We start from the raw sequence: 20,915 nt of genomic DNA, 5'->3' as shown, positions 1-20,915 counted from the left end.
AATCAACATCCAGTGCACAGTGATCCATGGTTTGGCTCTACCTTTTAGAGTATCAGTGTTCTTTTAATTAACAAGTGTGTTTTTCCTGGAGAAGGTTATCCCAACTGGCCTTCCTGGAAGAGGAACTTCTTAATGAGGGATTTAAAGGATTTAGAATGGAAGATCCATAAGCTGTGAGCAGGATAGTCCAGAAGTGACTCAGAAAAAACCAGTGAGAAATGTTAGTACAAACCCTGTTCAACTTTGATGAGGATAATTTCCTACCATAATAAAGATCCACTTAAAAAAGCCTGGCGTTTAAGAAGCACTTATTATCCCAAGGTCTGCAAGATTACTCATCTGCCTTACACGCCAATGTACAGTGCTGGAGACAGTTTTCTCCTCATCTTCAAGCATCTGCTTATGGGATGACACACAGCTGCTGGCCAACAGCAACCATCTAAAAGAGCTTAGGATGGGGGAGTGAAAAATACAAGGACAGAGGCTGTTTTGCACCCATTTGGGGCCACTCCTGACATCAGAGCTCATCATCTTCAACTCCGAAGAAAAATCTGTTCCTTACTGGATCTCTGAAACCCATCAAGCTTTGAGATCCATCCAAAACACAGTCCTTATCTTTGCTTGCTGGACTCTCTATCCTCCCTCATTGATGAGAACCAGACAGTGAATAAGCAAACCCTTCTCGCAGCTTGGAACGGTTCTTGATATCTGTTTGATAAAAAGTTAGCCTACCTTTGATGCCAAGGTCAACAACACTGTAATCGATCCTGAACATATTTCAACCATAAATGTCCCAGCAAATGGCATCTCTTCAGCTGCTGCTTGTTTCCTCCTTTAAAGCAATTCCAGTCACTGAGCCACTAAAAGCAAAAGATTGCCTACCTCAAAGTTGGGATGGATTTGGGGACTCCAAGGAGGCAGAGGAGGCAGCTTACTCAAGCAGAAAGCAAAGAATCACACACTCATTTTTACTCAAAAAGAAACAAACTGAAGGCCAGCTGCTGCTTACTTTTTCCTTTAAAATTCTGCCATTATTTCCCAAAGAATGTGCTCAACTTAAGAGCAGCCCATTGCCCCACTAGGGATTGCACTGCTGAGAAACACAGGCAGAGAGAAACAGACTTTGCTGTGTATCAGTTTGTCATCAGCCGTATTTTAATTATGAAGAAGATGAGTAATATCCTTGCCAACTTGTAGCTTCAAAATATACTCTGTACATAGTCTAGTGAAAGCAGCCTAGAGAGAATTATTTTCCCCTTTACAGTAAAAATCACTCTTTTTATTACTACCTTGCTTTTATGCCATTAGTAATAGAGTTGGGTTTTCTTTTTCCCTGAGTTTGAAAACAAATTAGACCATTAAAATTGTACCTAAGAGCCTCCTTTAGTTTTATGAATTGTTTCAGAATGATCTTGGAAACTGAAAAAGAATCAGAAGAGGCCCTCAAGCAGAGAGATATTAAAATAAAAAGGGAACATCTTCTCTAGAAACAAAAAGCCTATAAATCCGAGGGAAGGATTTTCAGTTATTTATTTATTAAATTACCGTCCTCGCAGACTGCCACCTAATTTTGCACTTCCGTAGTAAATTTAACTTCCCTCCAAAGCACAGCTCTACTCTGGTGTGTCAGGGCTGCTGGGGATGCTGACTAGGGAGGGAGACAGCCAGCTGGGCACTCCCTGGAACAGCAGTGCCAAGCTGTGAGCAGCACCTGGGGAGAAGGCTGGGGACTTCCATAATCTCGTTGGTCAACCAGCTCCTCAATGGAGCCTCACTTTCTAATCAGAAGGGTGGGAATAGTTGCCCAAGGCTTGATGCTAACCCTAACGCTTCAGGAGCTGAGGAATCATCTCTGCTGCAGGCTAATGGCTTTATCCATTGTTTGCTGATGGTTTTACCTACTGTTTGTCAATGCTCCAGAATGTTTTACAGTATTTACACCACTGACACTGAAAGACTAGAGGAAGCACAACCCTTACTAGGCTCAGACCATAATGGGTTTAACATCTCCAAAACGAACACCTTCAGCTCCAGGTACCACAGGGTGCTGCTATTTGATGATGAGATCTGCAACAGCTCCCAGCATAAGCAAGGTCAGCTAATAGACTGAGTGCTGTGATTTCAAACTCACCAATTCCTGCTGTGCCAAGCAGTGCAATGCAAATAATGCACATACTATTCTCATATTTTTCCTTTTAGAACTTACTAACTACTAGCACAATATTTTTCATTGATAGCCTCACCCTCATCAGCTATCCCCACCTCTTCTCTCATCCTGCAGCCATTAGATGCTGTGTGTCATCAGTGTTATTTCTCTGACAAACTGTCACACCAATTTGTTCCACACCCAAAGCTCAGAAGTTGAGTTTTGGTTAAACAAGCATACGTTCAACATTCACAGAGCTGAGCCTCCTGGTCAATACTGAACTGTTCCAAAATAATCAGCCTTTAAGACTCCAGTGAGCCACCAGAGTCTTTTAAACTGCCCTAAGTCAACACTTTTCAGTAACTGTGTCTCTGTTTTTATGAAAATGTAAAGAAGTAGAACACAGAAAAGAACAGTTAAGTATCAAGATGCAAGTCAAAAATGGACCTAAAAATAATTTGCAAGTGGCTTAAGACGAGCTTAGAGACAGGGACTTGAATTCTGATATGCTTTTGCGTGGTTCCACATTTGGGAATAACTGAATCATAGCCAGGTTGTAAAACCATTTTAGAAACTATCTCCCATCCACAAAGGAGCTGAGCTCAGACTGTCAAGTAATGGAAAAAAAAGAGCCAAGAAAAGTCATAACATGACCTGGGTTCCTCATGGTTCCTTCAGCAAGTTACACAGCCAACTTACACTGAATTTCAAGGGGGATAAAAGTTTCTGTACGTGTCTTTGAAAATCTCAGTCATGAAATCTAAGTATATTACCAGATAGAAATAAACATTCTGCATAGTAGGACCAACTGTTTTTGCCTCTTCTCACCAAATCTCCCTGGGACTCCTCTCTGTTTTACTACTGGCAGTTCTGAACACTTGAAAACTCCCAGCAGACAAGGGCAACATGAGGATCAGGTGCGATAACATCCTTCAGCTTGATGGGGATACAGATGTCCCTCCCTGACCTGCCTGCACTTTGCACAATGTTCACCACGTTGCTGTTCTACTGTAAAGCCCAGGACCACAAGCTTTTGAGCATGTCAGTGCTATGCACATAAGTTGTTCTGCTTGCTTCAGGGAGAGTACTTGTGCTTAAAGTCAAGGATACACTTAAGTGCTGAAGCTGAGCACCACAAGGGCAGAACAATTTGTGCGATAAATGACTGTGCAGCAAATTAAATCTGCTTGTAAATATTGCACAATATGGCATCTTGCAAAATAAATTAATATTTATTTGGCATTCATTATTGAGCAGTCTGCTAGGAACATCAACGAGGTGTAAAATGCAACACTGGGATCCAAACCAAATACCTTTAGCTAGTAAGCTCTCTCCCCCACTCCCAGCTGCTTTGCAAAAACAAGCTAGTGACATGAATTTTGACAAGTCTGGGCTGCTTTGTGGCTTTTGGCTTTTTGTTGCTGCTTCTGCTTTAATTTTTTATTATTATTATTATTATTATTATTTTTACCTCATACTGGTAGATGTCCAGAATCCTTTCCAATGACATCTCCTCAAAGTACAGTCTGTCACACTCATCAAAATCTGTGCTCACCGTCTCCGGGTTGCAATTCACCACCACCGTTTTGTTGCCAAGCTGACGCAGCGTGCGGATACTGGAGACAGCACACCAATCAAACTCCACACTGCTGCCTGCCAGGAGACAGAAAAGCAGGAAAGGAAAGGATGGATGCAGGGAAGAAAACAAACAGACATTCTCAGCATTCGAGCTGGAAAAAAGAAAAATAAAAGAGCTAGAATTGCCTCCTGTCAGCTCAGAGCATGAAATCTAATCATCCCCCCATGGAAACTAATCATCCATGAACAGGGTCCTCCAACAATGGGTGAGTTGGCTCAGCTGCTCAGGAAAGAAGGGCCCCCAATGTGTCTGTCAGCCTCGTGCAACAAGTTGTGCCTGTCCTTGTTGTCCATCCCCCTACTGCTGCCTCTCAGCCAGCCCACTTTGGAAGAACTCAAGAGGAACAAGCTTAGAGGTGACAAAAGGAGCGCAATTGTACAGAGGCTGTTTGAAAAACAGAAGAGTGAATTAGGTGTTTTGTTGTTGTTGTTTTTTCCTTGTTGTTCTCTTTGGTTTTTACCTCTCAGAAAAGCAGAGTATGGTTAACCTAGTTTGTGGTTTTGACCACTGACTCCCGTTAAGGCAGACTGATGGACGAACACTTTTGGAGCCTCTTTGTGAATCTTCTACTTTGGTATAAAGGCTGCAGTGCTTGTGGTATCACTCTGGGCCAGGCATATCCCAGCTGTCCTGAACACTGAGTAAGCACTGTGGCCACCCCTAAAGGAAAGATGCAAACTCAATGGGCACTCTGAAAGTTCCTTGCTCTCACAGCTGGGAACTGCAACTTATGGCAATGCTGCAGGACTCAGGCAGTTCCAGAACCCAAACTGGAGGTAAGAGCCACTGCCCTATAAATTTCTATGCTCAAACCTCTAAGAGGGTTAACTCAGACAGAGAATGATGCATACCAAAGAACACTGTTAAACAGTTATGCTTGTGGTCTGCAAGAAGACTCTGGCCTCACACTCATGTGTTCACATGTCATTACGTGATTGTTAACCACTGATATAATCTTTTTTTATATGTAATTGTGTGACAAGATACACTGGAGATTCAGGCTGCACTTAATTGCTGCCTCCACAACACCTAGTAACAAACAGATGGCGGGCACGGGTCACTTACTGACAAGCACACAGTTTATTTTCCTGCTTCTGTCAGACAGTAATCTCAAACATGTGTTGGCCTCAGCTAAAACCTCACAGAAAAGACAGGGAAATCAAGCTTGGAACTGCATGTTTCCCAGAAGGGTCACCAGATGCTCATTCAACACTTTATTCCACCTCAACTACTCAAGTATTCTTTTAGAAAGAAGAAACCTCAACTATGGGATATGACGGTCATCTGCAATCCCCGGCAGACTGCTTTGGGCACTACCTGGGAACACAGCTGAACACTCAGAGGTATAACAAAGATGCAGCAAGCAAGGGTCAAATTCAGGCAGTAGGAAGAGGGAAGACAGCAAACTAAGAAAAGCATGCTACTTACTTGCCTTCAGTGGATAAAAAATACAATACAATACAATTAAAATCAACTTGGCTAGTGCAACTAGAGGTACAAGCGGTTTCCTCTGTTAGCAGACTTTATTTAGTTGAAACCTCTTTCAAAGACTGTCCTGGTCTAACCAAAGCTAGAGATCAGATAAAAGCAATACCAGACCTGTATGCCTAAGCTAAGTAAATTTCAGGCACATCCTACCAACAGCACCAGAGGGTACCACGTGATCCACCCATCCAAGCAAAACAAACGGATGTAGTTTAAAATCTATCTTTCAAAAACTGCCACTGCTATTTGTGAAATGCAAAGCAAAAATATTTCTGAAGAACAAGCAATTTGTTTCCTGTCAATAATTGCAAGAAAGATCCATAAAAAGTGCAAGTATTCATAAAGAATTCAGCACACGCTGTCTACACAGCGCTCACAGCCATAAGGAAACTCTTATGTTGCCTGAGTCTGTGTTGAAAAAAGTGCATACAGAGAATTGTAGATAGAGTAGACGAGGATACCCAAACATTATGTCACCTATGTTACAGCATTAAAAGCCAAAATATGTAACCATGTACATATGAGGTGACAGCAACGCATCAAAGCTACCTGTGGCAGCAGTGAACTTCCATACTAGATTCTCAAGACTTAAACATCTGCAAAAGATTTTAAACAAATCCCTAAAACTTTGTGGAAATGACAACTTAGCAATGTGCTTTTGAATTGCAAGTGAAAAGTAATAAAAATTCTCCTGTTTTTTCAGGGCGTGAAATAAAGTCTCCAAGCAAGTGTAAAAGGCAAACTTCGTGGTAGGAATTGATGTCCTGTGCACTGTGCTCTAGAGGGTTTTGTCACCACATCAGAAGAGGAACAAATGAACCACAAGAATATCCAAAGAAGGCTCAAGGGTACACGGAAAACAGAGTTGTGAGAAAGATTTACCTATGTGATATGGTCCACAGCCCAACACCATCACTCCACAGTCATCAAATTTTATATCGTGTTCCTGAGAAGGGAGAGAAAGAAGTCATTAGGGTCTGTACTCAGCAGCACCTAACTCCATGCTTCTCAGAACAAACAATGTGATGTGCTCAGCCCATATCCAACATCCTGATCCTTCAGGGCGCAAGTCTGATGTCATTTACTGCAGTGTAAAAGAAGCACAGCTTCATTGGAACTGGTGGTGCTGCACTCAAACCAAAGGAGATTTGACACCCCCAGCCTGGCTATGTGAGCAGCGAAGGAGCTATGAGCTTTCACAAAAACAAATGCGACGACAGGCAAGTGAGACGTGAGTCCTGCATCCCTAGCACCTAACCTCTGCACAGAGAATGTCTGTACAGGTGATACGAGACAAGAGCCTAACAACATAGGGGCATTAACACCAAATGCACTGGATCACTGGGCTCGATGAAAGGGGATCTGCATGCATTACCATCCAAAATAACTTCTGCAGAAACCAAGAAATTTGCAAGATCTCCAGAAATACTGCAGCACAGGGGAAACAGATCAAACTAGACAGCAGTGAGCTTGTTGTTTCCAGCTGCACCTACCTGGCCGTTGTACGTGACGTAAAGGTAATTAGTTACCGCTGGGTATTCTGCTGCCAGTGTGTCAATCTGCATGGAGGAAGGAGAGCACAGACTGTGTCTTTGCCAGTGCAAGATTTTTCTCATGCAGTTCACTTTTCCTCCCCCTCCTCCCCCTATTTTCCTTTTCTTATTTCTGTCCTATCATTTTTTCCCACCATACCTTTCCTCAAAGGAACTTGATCTAAATCGTGATATGCTGGCAATGCAGCAGATGTCTGGCTTGCAGTTTAGGACAGCATGCTCTGCTCTCTACCTTCTCTTTCTAAGCTGCAGATTCAGCTCCACATCTACTTGGTAGAACAGCTTCACAGCCCAGGAGGTTTTCCCAGCCAGCTCTTCTTGCCTCTGCCTTCTCATTCTCTAGTGTCAACCACTTACTACAGGTTACATATATGGTAACTGGTCCATCTATGCCACCCACTACTCCTGAAGTTCCCCTGAATGAACAGCTGAAACATTTCTAAGATGGAACACTGAACAGGGAATAGTATTAAAGTAGTCCAGACAAGAAATTTTATATGTTACCACTTAGAAATCTTTCCAATCTTCAAGTATTTTCGTGAATCCCCACTGGCAGTCCAAATGCTTGTGAATAATGAAGAATGTGACCTTAAGTCATTAGCACTATGTAAGTGTCTACTGCTCATTACTGTTGCTATTACTGCAACTTGTACTTCATGGCTCAGGAAGAAACATATGCTTTGATGCCACAAATGCTGCATAAGTCAAACGACCTTATTAAGGGTACCTTGGCACAGAAATCAATCCAGCACTGCAATGTCATGTGCAAGAAAGAAGGTAGTGCAAGAGCAGACGTGTTCCTGTAGGCCAGGTGAGGACACAGAAGGAAAAGAGCAGCTGGGTAACAGAAGGAAATTTGGCATCTGGAATTGGGCCTGAGGATACAGATGGGCTTTTTCGGAAACATTGCATAGCTTAGATTGGCTCTGTTGGATTTTTTCCCCCCTCTTAAGGACAAAAAAAACCAACCCAGCTGGTGGCAGTTTAATACCCACATACCTTAAATGCAGCAACAGAACACCTAGCAAAGCACTTGTGACACTGCCATGAATACTAGATGAGCTCATTACACTCTGTGCTATCACAATGAATAGCAAATGAACCCATAGCAATAGGGCACTTCAAATAAAGTATTACCCTGTAAAAAGTTACAACCGGCACAAAAGACATACGACACTTCTTATGGTCACCCTATGGTGGACCAGAATCAGTCTTCTCAGCCATCTTCTGAAGCCAGGTAGCTGCATTCCCACAGCCACAGAGAAAATGAAAAAGTCAGCATCTCCTTGGGGATATTCACCTACAAATTCCCGACATTGCAGTGAGCCTTGCAGTGCAGAGGTAACAGCTAGATGGGCAAAATTTGCTCGCTTACAAAGTCAGTACCACAACTCCCTCTAATGACAATGCAGCCACGATTTTCACTTTGTTTACCTCAGCTGTTCCTAAGGACATAGAGCCCTCCTCAGAAGCTCCCTCCCCAACCAGTGACATTTCTCATGGTACCTTTTTCACCCAGGGCACTACATTCTTCCTCATTCTCAGCTGGCGGCACTGGACTTCAGTCAGTCCCAGGCATTTCCCAATCTGTCTGTCTGAGAAGCCCATCTGTTTGGCTTTCCTCATCAGCTCTTCTGGAATTTCTTCACTGGTACTAGAGAAACAAACAGAAGAAAAGAGCTGCATGAAGCTTTACAGCCATATTTAGATGACACGTGAGTACTCGTGCCTTCCAAAACGCACTGAGGTGCAGTTGCTACAGAAGTATGAACATAAAGGCAAGAAAAAGAAGACAACCCAGCTAAACCATGCAATCCTTGTACATAAAAGATCTTTGTTTTTTATGCTGGATGTCCCACAGAGATGCCTAATAGGCAAAGCCCACAAGTAGACTACTGATGCTGAGAAATAAAACATTTTCTTTCATCACTGTTTGAGGCAGGACTGGCCCTTGCTGGGCCTGCAATCTCCCAGGCAGCATTCTCCACCAAGCTAGTGCAAGGCTGCTGTGCTCACAACACCTGCATGATCAGTTACCATTGCATCCCCCACAGATGACTTTCTTTGATTTCTTGGATTCAGTATCCCCACATCTCCATGCCCAAACCTCTTTTCCCTTCTGTCAGTCTCAAATTTCTTTCATGTCATTTGTGCTATTTCTTCAATTGTTAAAAGGAGGAGATAAGGTAAACCAGGGTCTCTCAATACTTCTGTAAGTCCTTGCTCTCTCATTTCTGCTTCTAAAGAGTCCTAGTTTTTGCTGTTTATTTCAGATACACTGTTTCCCCCCACTCCTCAATGCAGCTCATGGCTTCTTGTCCACTTTGAGTTTTTCACCTTCTCCATTCCCTCTTCATATTCTCCATCACACACTTTTTTCTCTCCCACACTGTTTCTGTTTCACTTTGTTTTGACTCCACCTATACCCATGATAGTTCCTGCCTGTCTGTTTCTAAGCTACCTTTTCTAATCCTAGCTTTTGCAAAAACATAAAAAAGCCTATGTATTTTTATCAGCACTTCTGCTTTTCATCTTCATTGCCAAGAGCATCCTTGCCTGCCCAATAAATCAATATTTTATGAGCAAGCAAGCTCTGATTCAGGAAAAAGGAAATGATTAACAAACAAGCAATTTTCCTAAATCAGAGCTTTTGAATTACGTCCTTTGCTTGATGGTATTTTAAAATAAATAGCATTATGTTATTTGAGTGGAAGGAGAGGGTAAGGCCGCTTCATTGGAATGTGTCAGCAAGCTGAAGCATGAAAGACAGCCATTGGATTGGATTTTCCACTTCAGCTTGTGGAGCAGCTTCACTGCCCTCAGTGAAGCCAGGCTAGCAGCGAAACAGGTGAGTCACAGAAGCGTCAAACCAGCTAATTTTGAGAGTAGCCCTGCAGACAAGAAACTTCTGGGTTCAAACCCCTGGACAGGTGGGCTTTGCTCTATGACTTCCCCCATATCACCTCTCCTTCTGCAGTGTGAGAAGAGGATACTCCATATAGTTATAACAGTGTCAGCCAGGTCGGTGAATACTTGCAGAAAGGAAGCAATCCCTGTAACTGCTATCCTTGGAACCACATCCCAACCTGGCAACCACAGGTAGCAATCAGCGTGCCATATGCATGGATGACTCCTGGCAGGAGGATCCCGTGCACCCTTGTCTTCTCCACAGTCCACCACATTGCTTTCCTTACTCCAACAGATGCTGCCCTTTGCTAACCATAAGGAAATGGTCCTGCCTAATTGAGGTTGAGCTTCCTGGTTTTTGGAAGGGCTTCCCAAAATAATATGCGCTTTGCAGCAACGCGGAAGCTCGATGAAAACCTGCAGCTTCCCTGCACTAACTCTTTTACTGCAAAAACTCCTCTGCTTCTGCAGAGCCCTTTCCACCTTCTGACTTCAGAGGCAGAACTTCCTGTATGACGAAGCATCAGAACTGGAGGTATGGATGAGTGCTTTGCAAGAGGAACCACAGCAAGCAAAACCTGCCAATTCCCTGGCAAAGCAGATGCTAGCCATCACCAGCTATTAGGAAGGACGCAGCCACATCAGATTCCTCTCCTAGGTTTGGCATTCCCAAGGTACAAATGAGCAGACCTGATGACCCCAAGAAAATGAGCCTGTTCCCCTGCACGCTTGCTCCCTCGCTTTTACTGTCTCAGAAGCACACATTGCTGGCTGTCATCTGATTACCGACGGAAAAAGAAAATTGCCTTCATTTGCAGCTTATTTCAATTCACTTTTTTTCAGCTCTCATTATAACAATATCATTCATTGTCACCCCGCCAGAAGGATGGGCAGAAAAGAAGCAGCCATGATTTTGCAATACGATTCCCTTTGTCTGAGGCTAGCAGCTTAAATCACATCAGGTCATTACTAGGACATCCTAGTCTGGCTAAAGACATCCACTCAAATAGGTAAGGGAAGGGAAGGGAAATAACCAGTACACAGGAGTAAAGCTGACTGCCTAAAAGAGAAGTAAGAGTTTTCCCTCTGCTACTCCTAATGCATGCCAAAGATAAGAGGTATGGCTTTGAATGTGGTTAAGACAAAACACGTGGTGGGAACCTCTACACAAGAAGTATCTGGACAGGAAGGGTTTCCTCATTTCTCGTGCTATCGAGTTTAATATGGAGAAAAGGCACCTGGATCATCATGAGGCAGGAAAAATGAGAACTGGCAATCCTGGCCTGTGGATGTAAGAATTTTGCCATTAGATAATTAAAGGAAATCAGCGCAAATCAAATACTCAGTGCTGCTTTCCAACGTCTTCAAACCAGAATCTGCCCTAAGATTCTTCACTAATAATGATGACTTATCAGATTTATATCTCAACTATCACCTGAAGAATATTAAGAAACATGCAAACAGTAGGCAGTGTGATGTTTATATTGCAGATAGCAATACTGAGACACACAGAGGTTAAGGGGAAAGGAATTTTTAGATCCAGCATTGACCTAATGCTATTCCCACAGTCTGTGCTCCCAGACAGTCCATTAGACATGCTGGAGACAATAAAGGCAGCAAGGGCAGCCTCACACTCATTCCCCTTTGAACAGTGAGGTGCAAATGACCCTTCCAAAAGCTCATCAGAAATCCAACACCAAAATGAGAAGCAAAAAAAACAACCATTAAAACATTCAGTTCTGACTATTGCCAAACTCATGACCCAGTCCAACATAATCAGCTCCACCTTCCCCTGGGGCATCACTTTTTCTTCATACACAGACCACGAGCTTCCAAAGACTGAACCTCCTTGTTAGTTTATACTCCGTTCTGAAATAAGGGCAGATTAAGTGGCCATTAAATGGCTCCTTTTCCTAACATGCACCTTCACAACACGACAGAAGTTTGAGAGCTTCAAAACCAGACTATCAGACTCCCTCTACACTGCCATCATCATTCCTTGCAAAGCTAAGCCCCCGGCACATTTTGCAAGTTAATAACAATACAAACATTGCTTGTGCTTCCTTTTCAGGTTCCAGAGTTGATTTGTTGTTGCTGTTTGCTTAAAATTCTACCCTGCCATCTTTCCAACTCCATACGCCTGCTTCTTCAGTGATAAATGCTAAGAGGATATGGAATAAATACCCTGTAATGAGGAAATTTTCACCTGGCACAGAGGACCTGGGGAAATCTATTAACTGACTGGAAGAATGCTGGCACTGTTGCAATTACCAGGACAGGCAGCTTGCTCCAGCACGGCCCTCTCTTCCACTTGACTGCTTTCACCTGATCTTTAGGAGTGTTGCAAAATAAACATGTCAGTGGAAAGCTCCAATCTCCATATGCAAAGTGCTCTTTTTCTTGGCCTGGCCTGGGCACGCAGGAAGGATCTGCAAAAATGAGCACACTCCACCTCAGTCTGTCAGTCTCAAATGTAGCTCCTCCTCATTCTGCAGCCCAATCAACAGTTTGGCTCTTGCAAGCCAAGAGGACCAAAAGCAAAAAGCACTGGAGCCAGAATCCTGACGTCCTGAGAAATCTCTTCCTTCTACAGGAGCATCAAAGACATGGAAGGTTTCAAAAGCCTCCTTGATGTCAGGCTGCATTGTATCCAAATAGGTATCCTCCCTTCCTCCATTTGCCTACTACAAGGCCCTTAGTGGCACCCTCACTTGCTCCTCATGTTTTACAGCATTTTGAAAGTGCTACAATTAAAATAATGAGATCAGTGTACAAATTCTCTCTCTGCTACTCTTCTTGAGGAGACCGACTGTGACCTTCCTTCCCCTCCTAAGAAACTCCTGAGATGACCGACAAAAAGCTCAAAGGAGAGTTCAGGGATGCAGGAACTGTAAACCAACAAGCCTTGCTCACTGAACAACCACCACTTCAGAGCCCTGCATCTATACTGTTTTGATTCCTGGGCTAATCAATCTCATTGTGATCATCTTTATTTAAGTAACACGAGCCTCACATTGTGCCCCAAGACCTTAATGACTCACATCTACAACTGAGTGATGTGCCAAAGCAGCAGCTCAAACAGCCAAAGGAATGGGTCATTGATGCTTCCTCAAAGCCTGTCTTCCACTCCAGCTAAAAAGAGAGCTTTGAGGGCTTTCCTGGTACATTGGGATGCAGATTCCCCAGAGCCAGTGTGTACATCACTAGAAGAGGCTCCCCAATGGCTTTTAAAGGGCCATGCCTGGCTATCACGTGTGTCAAAGAGGAAAATGCATACTGAGTCTTCACAAATGTAGAGGTGCTTTGAAGGAAAACACAGCTGCAAATTTATTACCTATGGCTCTTCTAAGACAAATAGGAAGTATCTCACACTGGATCTTCACAAAGCACAAACAACTGCACTGAATAACTGCTTATACCATATTCTCCTCATGTACTGAATTCCTAATTTGTTCCTGAGCCTACTCTGCCCTCCAGTTCACTCAGAAGACAAAAGTAATCTTCCCAGTTAGTTAAAATCGCGTACAACAAATTTGTCAGTGACAGCTCCTCAAACAGTATAAATCAGAGCTGCCTCCTTTACAGTCACCACACCAGCTCCACATTACACCCACACGAGATCTCACCTGTGCTCTCTGACCTGTCCCAAAACACGCAAGCCAGCAGAAAAACTGTTATTGAGAAGAGCAGGCGTGCAATTCGCACTGCGGAAGAACAGATGTTATCGATGGCCTGTCTGATCTTTCCTCCTTCCTTGTTTCCCAGGTCATCTGCTGGATCAGGCTTTAATTCCAAAACCTGTGGCTACTCCACCGTGGTGATGCTTTGAACTCAAGTCACGCTTCCAGCGAGCTGCTCACAATGCACACCTTTCACAGAGCCAAGGGCATGAGCTTCTAAAAGGAATTCACAGTAAACAACTTCTATCACGGGCCACAGAGCAGAGCACCCGGCTACAAACACTGGGCTCAGAAGGGTCTCCACCCTCACACTTCACCCTGCTTTCCCATCTATCAGCCTGGCTCCTTCAGAAGGAACCACAACTCTCACAATTGCCCTCATCCCTTTCAAGCAAACCAGAGGCCAGCAAGTGCTTTTATTCCACAGTGCAAGGGCATGCTCTCCTCCACGCACTCCTTGTGCACGGCCATGGTTCTCAGGGAGCACAGAGTTAGGACCAAATAAAAATAATAATGGCCTCACTGCAGATAGTCAAGGGACAGATACTGATCCCCAAAGAGGCTTTATCTGCCTTTACTCAGGCCATCAAAGCATCCTAGACAAACATGCTTCAGATATTACTTCTAAGTTAGAGCTTCAGTTATGCCCTTGGGGATGCATAGAACATTTGACTCCGCTGCAAATCTGACTTATTCTGGACTGCATCTATTACCCGGCCTTATCTAGGTCAGCTGGATGGGAGCTGCTCAAATTTCCTCCTCTTTCACAAGCTGTCAGTACAACAAATAACCAGCAGGGTCACTCCAGGGCCCTGCCCTTCCATTTTCTCTCATGGAACGGGCAAGGCCAAATCCCAGGAACTCAATTCCGACAACAGTGCAACCTGTTGCACTGCTATTGCTCTATCCACCATTATTCACAGACCAAAAGCATGGGATGGTGCTTTCTCTCTCCATTTACATATGCATATGTGTATGAGCAGTACGGAAAATGACAGTTAAGATTACCTTACTGAAGACAGGAAGGTAACATTAAAAAAAGCAACAATGGAAGTTCAAACTTCAAATGAGAAACGCGCAGGTCACAGGAGAAAGAGCAAGGGCATATATTTGATGCGTGTGATTTCACTGGATATTCTTGCAGGTACCAACAAAATGGCTTTCTTTTCCCAATTCAACTCAGGTCATTTGCTTTCCTGCAGCCAAATCACATCACCTGAAAGAACCCTTTCTCCATCTTACAGGATCCAGAGGCAGAGCTGAATTGAAATATTGTCGTAGCATGACCACATAGGCTCACAGGCACCTGGTCCAACCCTTCTGAAAGAAGTTTGCTGGGACAAATGTAAATTAGGCAATGGGTGCCTTTCCCATTCTCAGCTGTATCTCCAAATGACTGACCTTGCTAATATACCAGTAAGACAAATGTTGGTAAGGTAGAAAGGTTTGTGTTCCCCATGACATTCCCTACATAACATTTTGCACATGGAAACACCTTCTCTGTATAAATCAGTGAGGCCTTGTTCTCCCTTACCCCATACAGCCATGGCAAGGTGATGTGAACTCTGCCTGATGGACTGCTCACACAGTTCTCCTTCTGCCTGTGATCCCCCTTCCCCACCTGCCTGACGTACGCACTAATTCTAGCTCTGAATTTCCTCTGGGCAGAGACCATCTCCTTGCTACCAGTTTCTACAACAGCTCGCTAAGCCCAAATCAAGATTCTTGGCAGATCCAGCACTTCACTGCAAATTATTCCAAAACCACTCAGAAGACATTAAAGAAAAAAAAAAAAAAGCAAGAAATGGGTACAACTGAACAAAAAAGAAAACTGCCTGGGAACGGGGCAAACGCTTTTGCTTGCAGTAACTATATTTCAGTAACAAAGATTTCAAGCTATGGTTGTGTCACAGCCCATTCTTTTCAGTTGGGAATAATCCCACAGCACAGGTAAAAACTCAATGCCAGGCATGCTGGGGACTGGAAACAGCTGGTTGCACATGCACGCCAAGTCTCATTTGCATCACTCAATTAGCTTTCCCTTGGCGATTGGAGAGATGTGTTTCCTGATGTGGCTCACTAGACCAGCCCCTTAAAGCTCAGGTCACTAGTGCTTTTTCCCTGTTCTCTGCATTCAACGTAATGCAGCTGGACAGTCCACCTCCTCCTTTCGATGTAGTTTATGAGCTAAGCTGATTTCCTTGAGAGTATTGGAGTTAGAATAGCAGAGTGAAAAATCTGCACTGACCAATAAATGAAACTAATTTAATTAACATCATCAGCAATCAGAGCTGTGTTGCGTGAATTTCCTTACAACAGATGCAACACTGGTTGGTGATACAAATGCAAGGTTTGACACTGCCAAAGCGCTTGCTCTAGCAGGCCTCTTGTAATCCCTTGCTAAGTGACCAGGAGGATGAAATCAGTGCAGGACGGTACTAGCTACTGGTAGTATTACTGCCACCCACCCCTAGCAGGGAAAGGGAAAACAGCCTTCGTGATTAAGGACGGTACAGAGCAATTAGCATCTGTGGAGGAATGGTGGATTTATAGCAGCCGAGGCTTTGATCGACCCCTGGGATGCTAAGTGCATGTTCCAGAGCATGGCACTCCGACAGCAGGAAAACCAATCTCATTCTGGGCTTTTTTTCATCTTCTTCCTTGGGAGCAGTGCGTATACATTTTAAGGCACTCAAGACAAATACAACATGACACAGATGTTAGAGGGCAAATGTTTGTGCAGCCCAACAATAGATTTCTGTAAGTAATCAAGCTACTACTTCTCTTCGACATCTCCCTCCACATTTATTTTTGTTTAGCTCTAGATTCAGCTTGTTCCGGGGGGCAAAGGAGACCAATAGCTGCTCAATTAAAACTGCGCAGCTGGTCAGAGAAATGAAATCCAAGCAGGCGAACTCAGTGATCTACTGGCTTCGGTGCGCTCCCAGTGCCATCATGTGGTGAAACATGGTTAGGACAGCAAACATTGAAAGTAGAAAAGCTGGCCAGCATGTAGCCAATAACTCAGCAAGGAGGTGCTCCCAACCTCATAAACCATGAAAGGAAAGCTCAAGTCAGCAAGAGGCTGGAACTGAAATACAGCCAGGCACTTTAATTTACTGCTATCTTTCCTACTTAGTTTTATATGGTCATTTTTCTCCAGGAAAGAAGATTTATATTTAAATATGTCTGGGCTTACAGGCATTTGAAAGTGCAGTACAAAAGCAACACGTACCACACAATCACAGAAAGGCAGAAAAGCTTAAAAATCGATTTTCCAGGAGAAATAAAATGCACTGCATTTGATTCTCAGGTGTAGTAAGTCAGGACAACTCTCACATCTGAAGGCAAACCTATCCTAGGTATGTGAGTGCAGCCTACCATTGTTACCGCAGGCCATCTCCACATTTCCAGTCAGCCTCAATGATACAGCATGGATTTTCCAAAACAAACTAGCATTTTCAAGATGCCTACAAGCAGCAAGAAAACCTGAATGCTTAATGAACTTCCTCATCTCCAAAGAGTGTTCTCAGACATCTACTTCACCTGGGTGAGACAGTGACCTGGGGTTTAAGACAGCATCACTTATACTGTGTGCCAAAATGAACCTCTCAGCATCAGGTACCACAGTTTTCACAGCAGAATTATCCCCAGACACACCAGTGTGCCCAAGGACAAGACTGTTTGTTTGTCTTACTGCTTCACTTCCTTCAGGATCTTCTCCATGTTCACAATGCTGCGCATCTTACACAGGAACCATTTGTCAATGGCCGTGAGCTTGTGAATGACATCCACAGGGACTCCCTTTTCCAAGGCCTGCCAAAAAGAGGAAAGCACCAATCAGATGCTTGAATATATGCTCTGTAAATAGAGCAAAGAGCAGCAGCAACTATGTAACACAAAGACACCGGCGGCAGAAAAGGCAAGCAAATCAAGGGTCTGTCACGATGGTCCAAACTGAACCCAAGCAGAATGCAGGGAGGGACCAGTCATTTCCACAAGTAAGAACTGGCTTCTGCCTGAACAAGAGAGAGAATTTGCTTCTACAAAGCCAATAGCCAAAATGCAACCAATGGCCCGGTGGCTACCAAATATAAGTGCCTTAACCACATGCAGCCTGACACATTCACTCTGCAGTACCTGCATCCTCATCTCACCCCTTGCCATCAAATCACTTCAGTTTCTGTCCCACTGTGAATCTGTAGCTGCTAATGCTAAACGAGACGGTCCAAATTCTCATCTGTGGAAAAACTCCCTGCTTTGGAGCATAAAGCTTCAATTTGCCCATTAAAAATAACACTTGACTCAAAACATATGGCCTTGGAATACATACCTCTGAAGTAGAGTCCAGTCCAGGGTGACAATTTGCAGCCACAGCATGACTATCTTTTCTGGGCCACATTTTTTTTTTGTTTTATTTTTGTATTGTTGTTTTTTGGTTGTTTATTTTTATCAAACTATTTGTGCCATGGAGCTAAAAGGCTCCCCACAGAGTTACTGTAGAAAAGATTGTTTGACAGGACACTGCAATATTAAAAAAGATCTTGAAGAGAGCCCCCCAGTATGACAGTTGCATCTTCCATTGCTGATACTTCCTGGGTCTCACCAGCAGCGTGCAGTTACAACTCTCCTGATAAAACAACTATAATCAACTATAATGATAATACCAGCATGCTATCTTTGCTGAGCTGAAGTAATAAAACTCATTAATTTGTTACCAAGCTTAATTGTTTCCTTGCAGGGCAACATCCCTGGAACAAAGCCAGAGCAATGCCACTGAAGAAAACTCTAGCATTCATCTGGCAATGAGCTCAGCACACTGCACAATGACATTTTTTCTTCAAGTTATCAGGCCAAGGTCACTGAGCCCCATAAGCTCAAAGCTAATGTGACCACATACACTTAATCTACTTAGGACACCATTTAAAAGTCTTCCGTGGGAAACTGGAGAAAACAAATGCCTACATCTCCCTTGTCAGAGGATAGAAAGAGAAAATAAACTACCTTCATCCCCATGGAATGTATCTGGAGAGAGAGACAAGGCTACATTTGCAGACAGCTTTTACTCCCAAACTACTATGCCACAGGGGTAAATCAAGTTTCCAAGCAGAAAACCCCTGCAGGGTTTCATCGGTGGTGGTGAACAGCACTCAGAGTGCTTTGCTCTATTCATACCTACATGGCAAAGTACACAGAGAGCTACAAAAACAGAGCCTTTCAGCAGGGCTGCTTGACTTTAAAGCCCTGCTCACCTCCAAGAGCCTTCTGTCTCCAGGCAAGCACCAGGAGCTGGCTCAGCCACCTGTGCTGTCTCCAGGGCCACCATGTTCATCCCTTCCATCTCACCCCTGCTCCCAGATGAAGTATGTAGCTGGTTGTGGACAGGAGCCGAAGGGCAAGGTGACATGTCTGCAGTGTGGACAACAGGGAGATCAGGACTCCAGTGTGAAATGGTACAGACTGAGCCCACAGCATAAATCCACTGGTATACAATCCCTAAGAGAGTCTACAGAAGACCCTATATAACCTGAACAGTCCTTCCTGTTTATCAGCTGCAGTTACATGCTTGCCACGCTCTGCCCAAAGAACAACTCTCATCCATTTCAGCCTCTCTCCTGCTGCCCCTTTAAAAAAAAAAATTATATATATATATATAGCAACAAGGATTCCCAGGAATACAACAGCAAATGCTTTGAATGGCAACTGAACTTTCTTCTTTTTCACCTGAACAGTTACCATTTAAATCACCCAAACAAAGGAGAGAGAGAAAACTTAAGGAGCCTTCCAGAGATGAGGAGTGGGGCTTGTAGGGAGGAAAAGCCACACAATGAAGCTCCATCCTGTTTCAAACAAAGCTGACAGCTAATGGGGACTAGCTCTCAGCTTTTAAATGTCAGCAAGGTGGAAAGGAATTTCCAGGCCCACAGCCCCAGCTGCTGGAAGTACCTCTCACTGACACTGCTTGCCTCAGTTATTAATGGGGAAGAACGAGTGCACAGTGTGAGACAGAGGCTTCATGAGGAGGGATTAAGATTTTTATCTCGTGCTTTTTTTTGATGGTTCCTAGTGAAAATGTCACCAACAGGGAGCACCCAGAGCGTTAACTGTGGCCCAAACTTACCTTTACCTTCCTAAATCCTGTGTTAGCATGGGGCTGAGATTAACCTTTACAGAAGTCCCCAAAGCCACTCAGAGAGATGAGAAAATATTGGATCTCAGTTGCCAGAGAAAGCTGTAATAGAGACCAAGCACAGCTGCAGAAGGATGTTCTACACTTATGAAGACACGTATTTCCCCAGCTTGAAAAGCAAGAGTCAACAGCTGGACAGGCACAGAACATCGTGTGCTTTTCATTAAGGTCATTTATAATAGGAACAGTGAAAACCTCTTTACAAATACAAGCACAACCCTAGCTCCCCTTACTTAGAGGGGCTTATGAACTCTCCACACAAGCAGGACAGGCTTAAAAGACTCCACCAAACAAAATGAGTGATACAAAACACAGTAAATGGGCTTTCACTACCAGAAAGTTTGCAACTTAAATAAAATAAAAATAATAATAACAATTTAAAAAAACAGGTTTGCAGACTTAAGAAAACAACAACAAAAGACCAGTCTTAAGCATGTTCTATACAAGACAACTGTCCTCTTCATTCAGAGCATGCTGAGGCCTTGGCACAGGTTGCCCAAGAAGTTGTGAATGCCCCATCCCTGGAGGCATTCAAGGCAAGGCTGGATGGGACACTGGGCAGACTGAGCTGGTGGGAGGTGTCCCTGCTGTGGGCACAGATTGGACCAGATAAGCCTTAAGGTTCCTTCCATCCCAAACCATCCTGCAGTTCTATGATTCTCTTCCTAGAGATGGATAAGTTAGCTGCAAAATGCCAACATATGAAATTGCACTTTTGGTAAAGTTGCACTTTTGGTTTGGTAAAGTAACTACCCATGAGATATACACGGGCAAACACATTGAAACTGAAGGCAGAAATAATTTGGTGCCCTAGCTCCCTTGTGGTAACACTCACCCATAGACCTCAAAAGGTGTTGCAATTTGCCTAGAGTGACAGGAAAGAAGTTGAAGAACGCTAAGGGAAGTTGAGCATGTTTCAAAAACAGAGAATTCCTGGTTGCTAAACTTAGTATAGTCTCTTAACAACTTTTCAAGTTTCAAGCCCTTACCCATGCAACAACTGCAAAAAACCAGCACTCTCAGACTGCAGTTTACCACTCTATCATCCCTTGTTTCAGTTCACATGGATGTTCATTCTTAACTTCTTCCCTTCCCATAAACCTAATGGTAATCTGCCAAATGGATCAGCTTTAACTATCAACTACTCTAGCATAAATAAAGGCTGAATATTAGCTAACATTTAGCAAACAATTGTATTACAGGAGCAAGCAAAAGAAGTGATTCAGATTTCTACTGGCACTGCCACAAATTGTACTTCAGCAACAAAGATGCCACACAAATGAACAGAGTGTGCTTGGCAAAGGGAAACAAGGGG

General features: G+C 43.7%; 1 protein-coding gene across 2 annotated transcripts in view; it reads right to left on the bottom strand.

The window, feature by feature from the left end:
- Nucleotides 1-20,915, bottom strand: part of CPS1 (carbamoyl-phosphate synthase 1) — a 101,062-nt gene that overhangs the window by 25,158 nt on the left and 54,989 nt on the right. For both annotated transcript variants that reach the window (XM_052675092.1, XM_052675093.1), the window contains 5 exons: nucleotides 17,108-17,226; nucleotides 8,330-8,477; nucleotides 6,764-6,829; nucleotides 6,153-6,216; nucleotides 3,618-3,799 (listed from right to left, as the gene is read on the bottom strand). In XM_052675092.1, coding sequence (XP_052531052.1) covers nucleotides 3,618-3,799; nucleotides 6,153-6,216; nucleotides 6,764-6,829; nucleotides 8,330-8,477; nucleotides 17,108-17,226 — 579 coding nt within the window. The remainder of the gene's footprint in view (nucleotides 1-3,617; nucleotides 3,800-6,152; nucleotides 6,217-6,763; nucleotides 6,830-8,329; nucleotides 8,478-17,107; nucleotides 17,227-20,915) is intronic.

Source organism: Tympanuchus pallidicinctus, unplaced genomic scaffold (assembly GCF_026119805.1).
Source record: "Tympanuchus pallidicinctus isolate F22 unplaced genomic scaffold, pur_lepc_1.0 scaffold15, whole genome shotgun sequence".
Lineage (NCBI taxonomy): Eukaryota > Metazoa > Chordata > Aves > Galliformes > Phasianidae > Tympanuchus > Tympanuchus pallidicinctus.
This window is presented reverse-complemented; position numbering and strand designations above follow the sequence as displayed.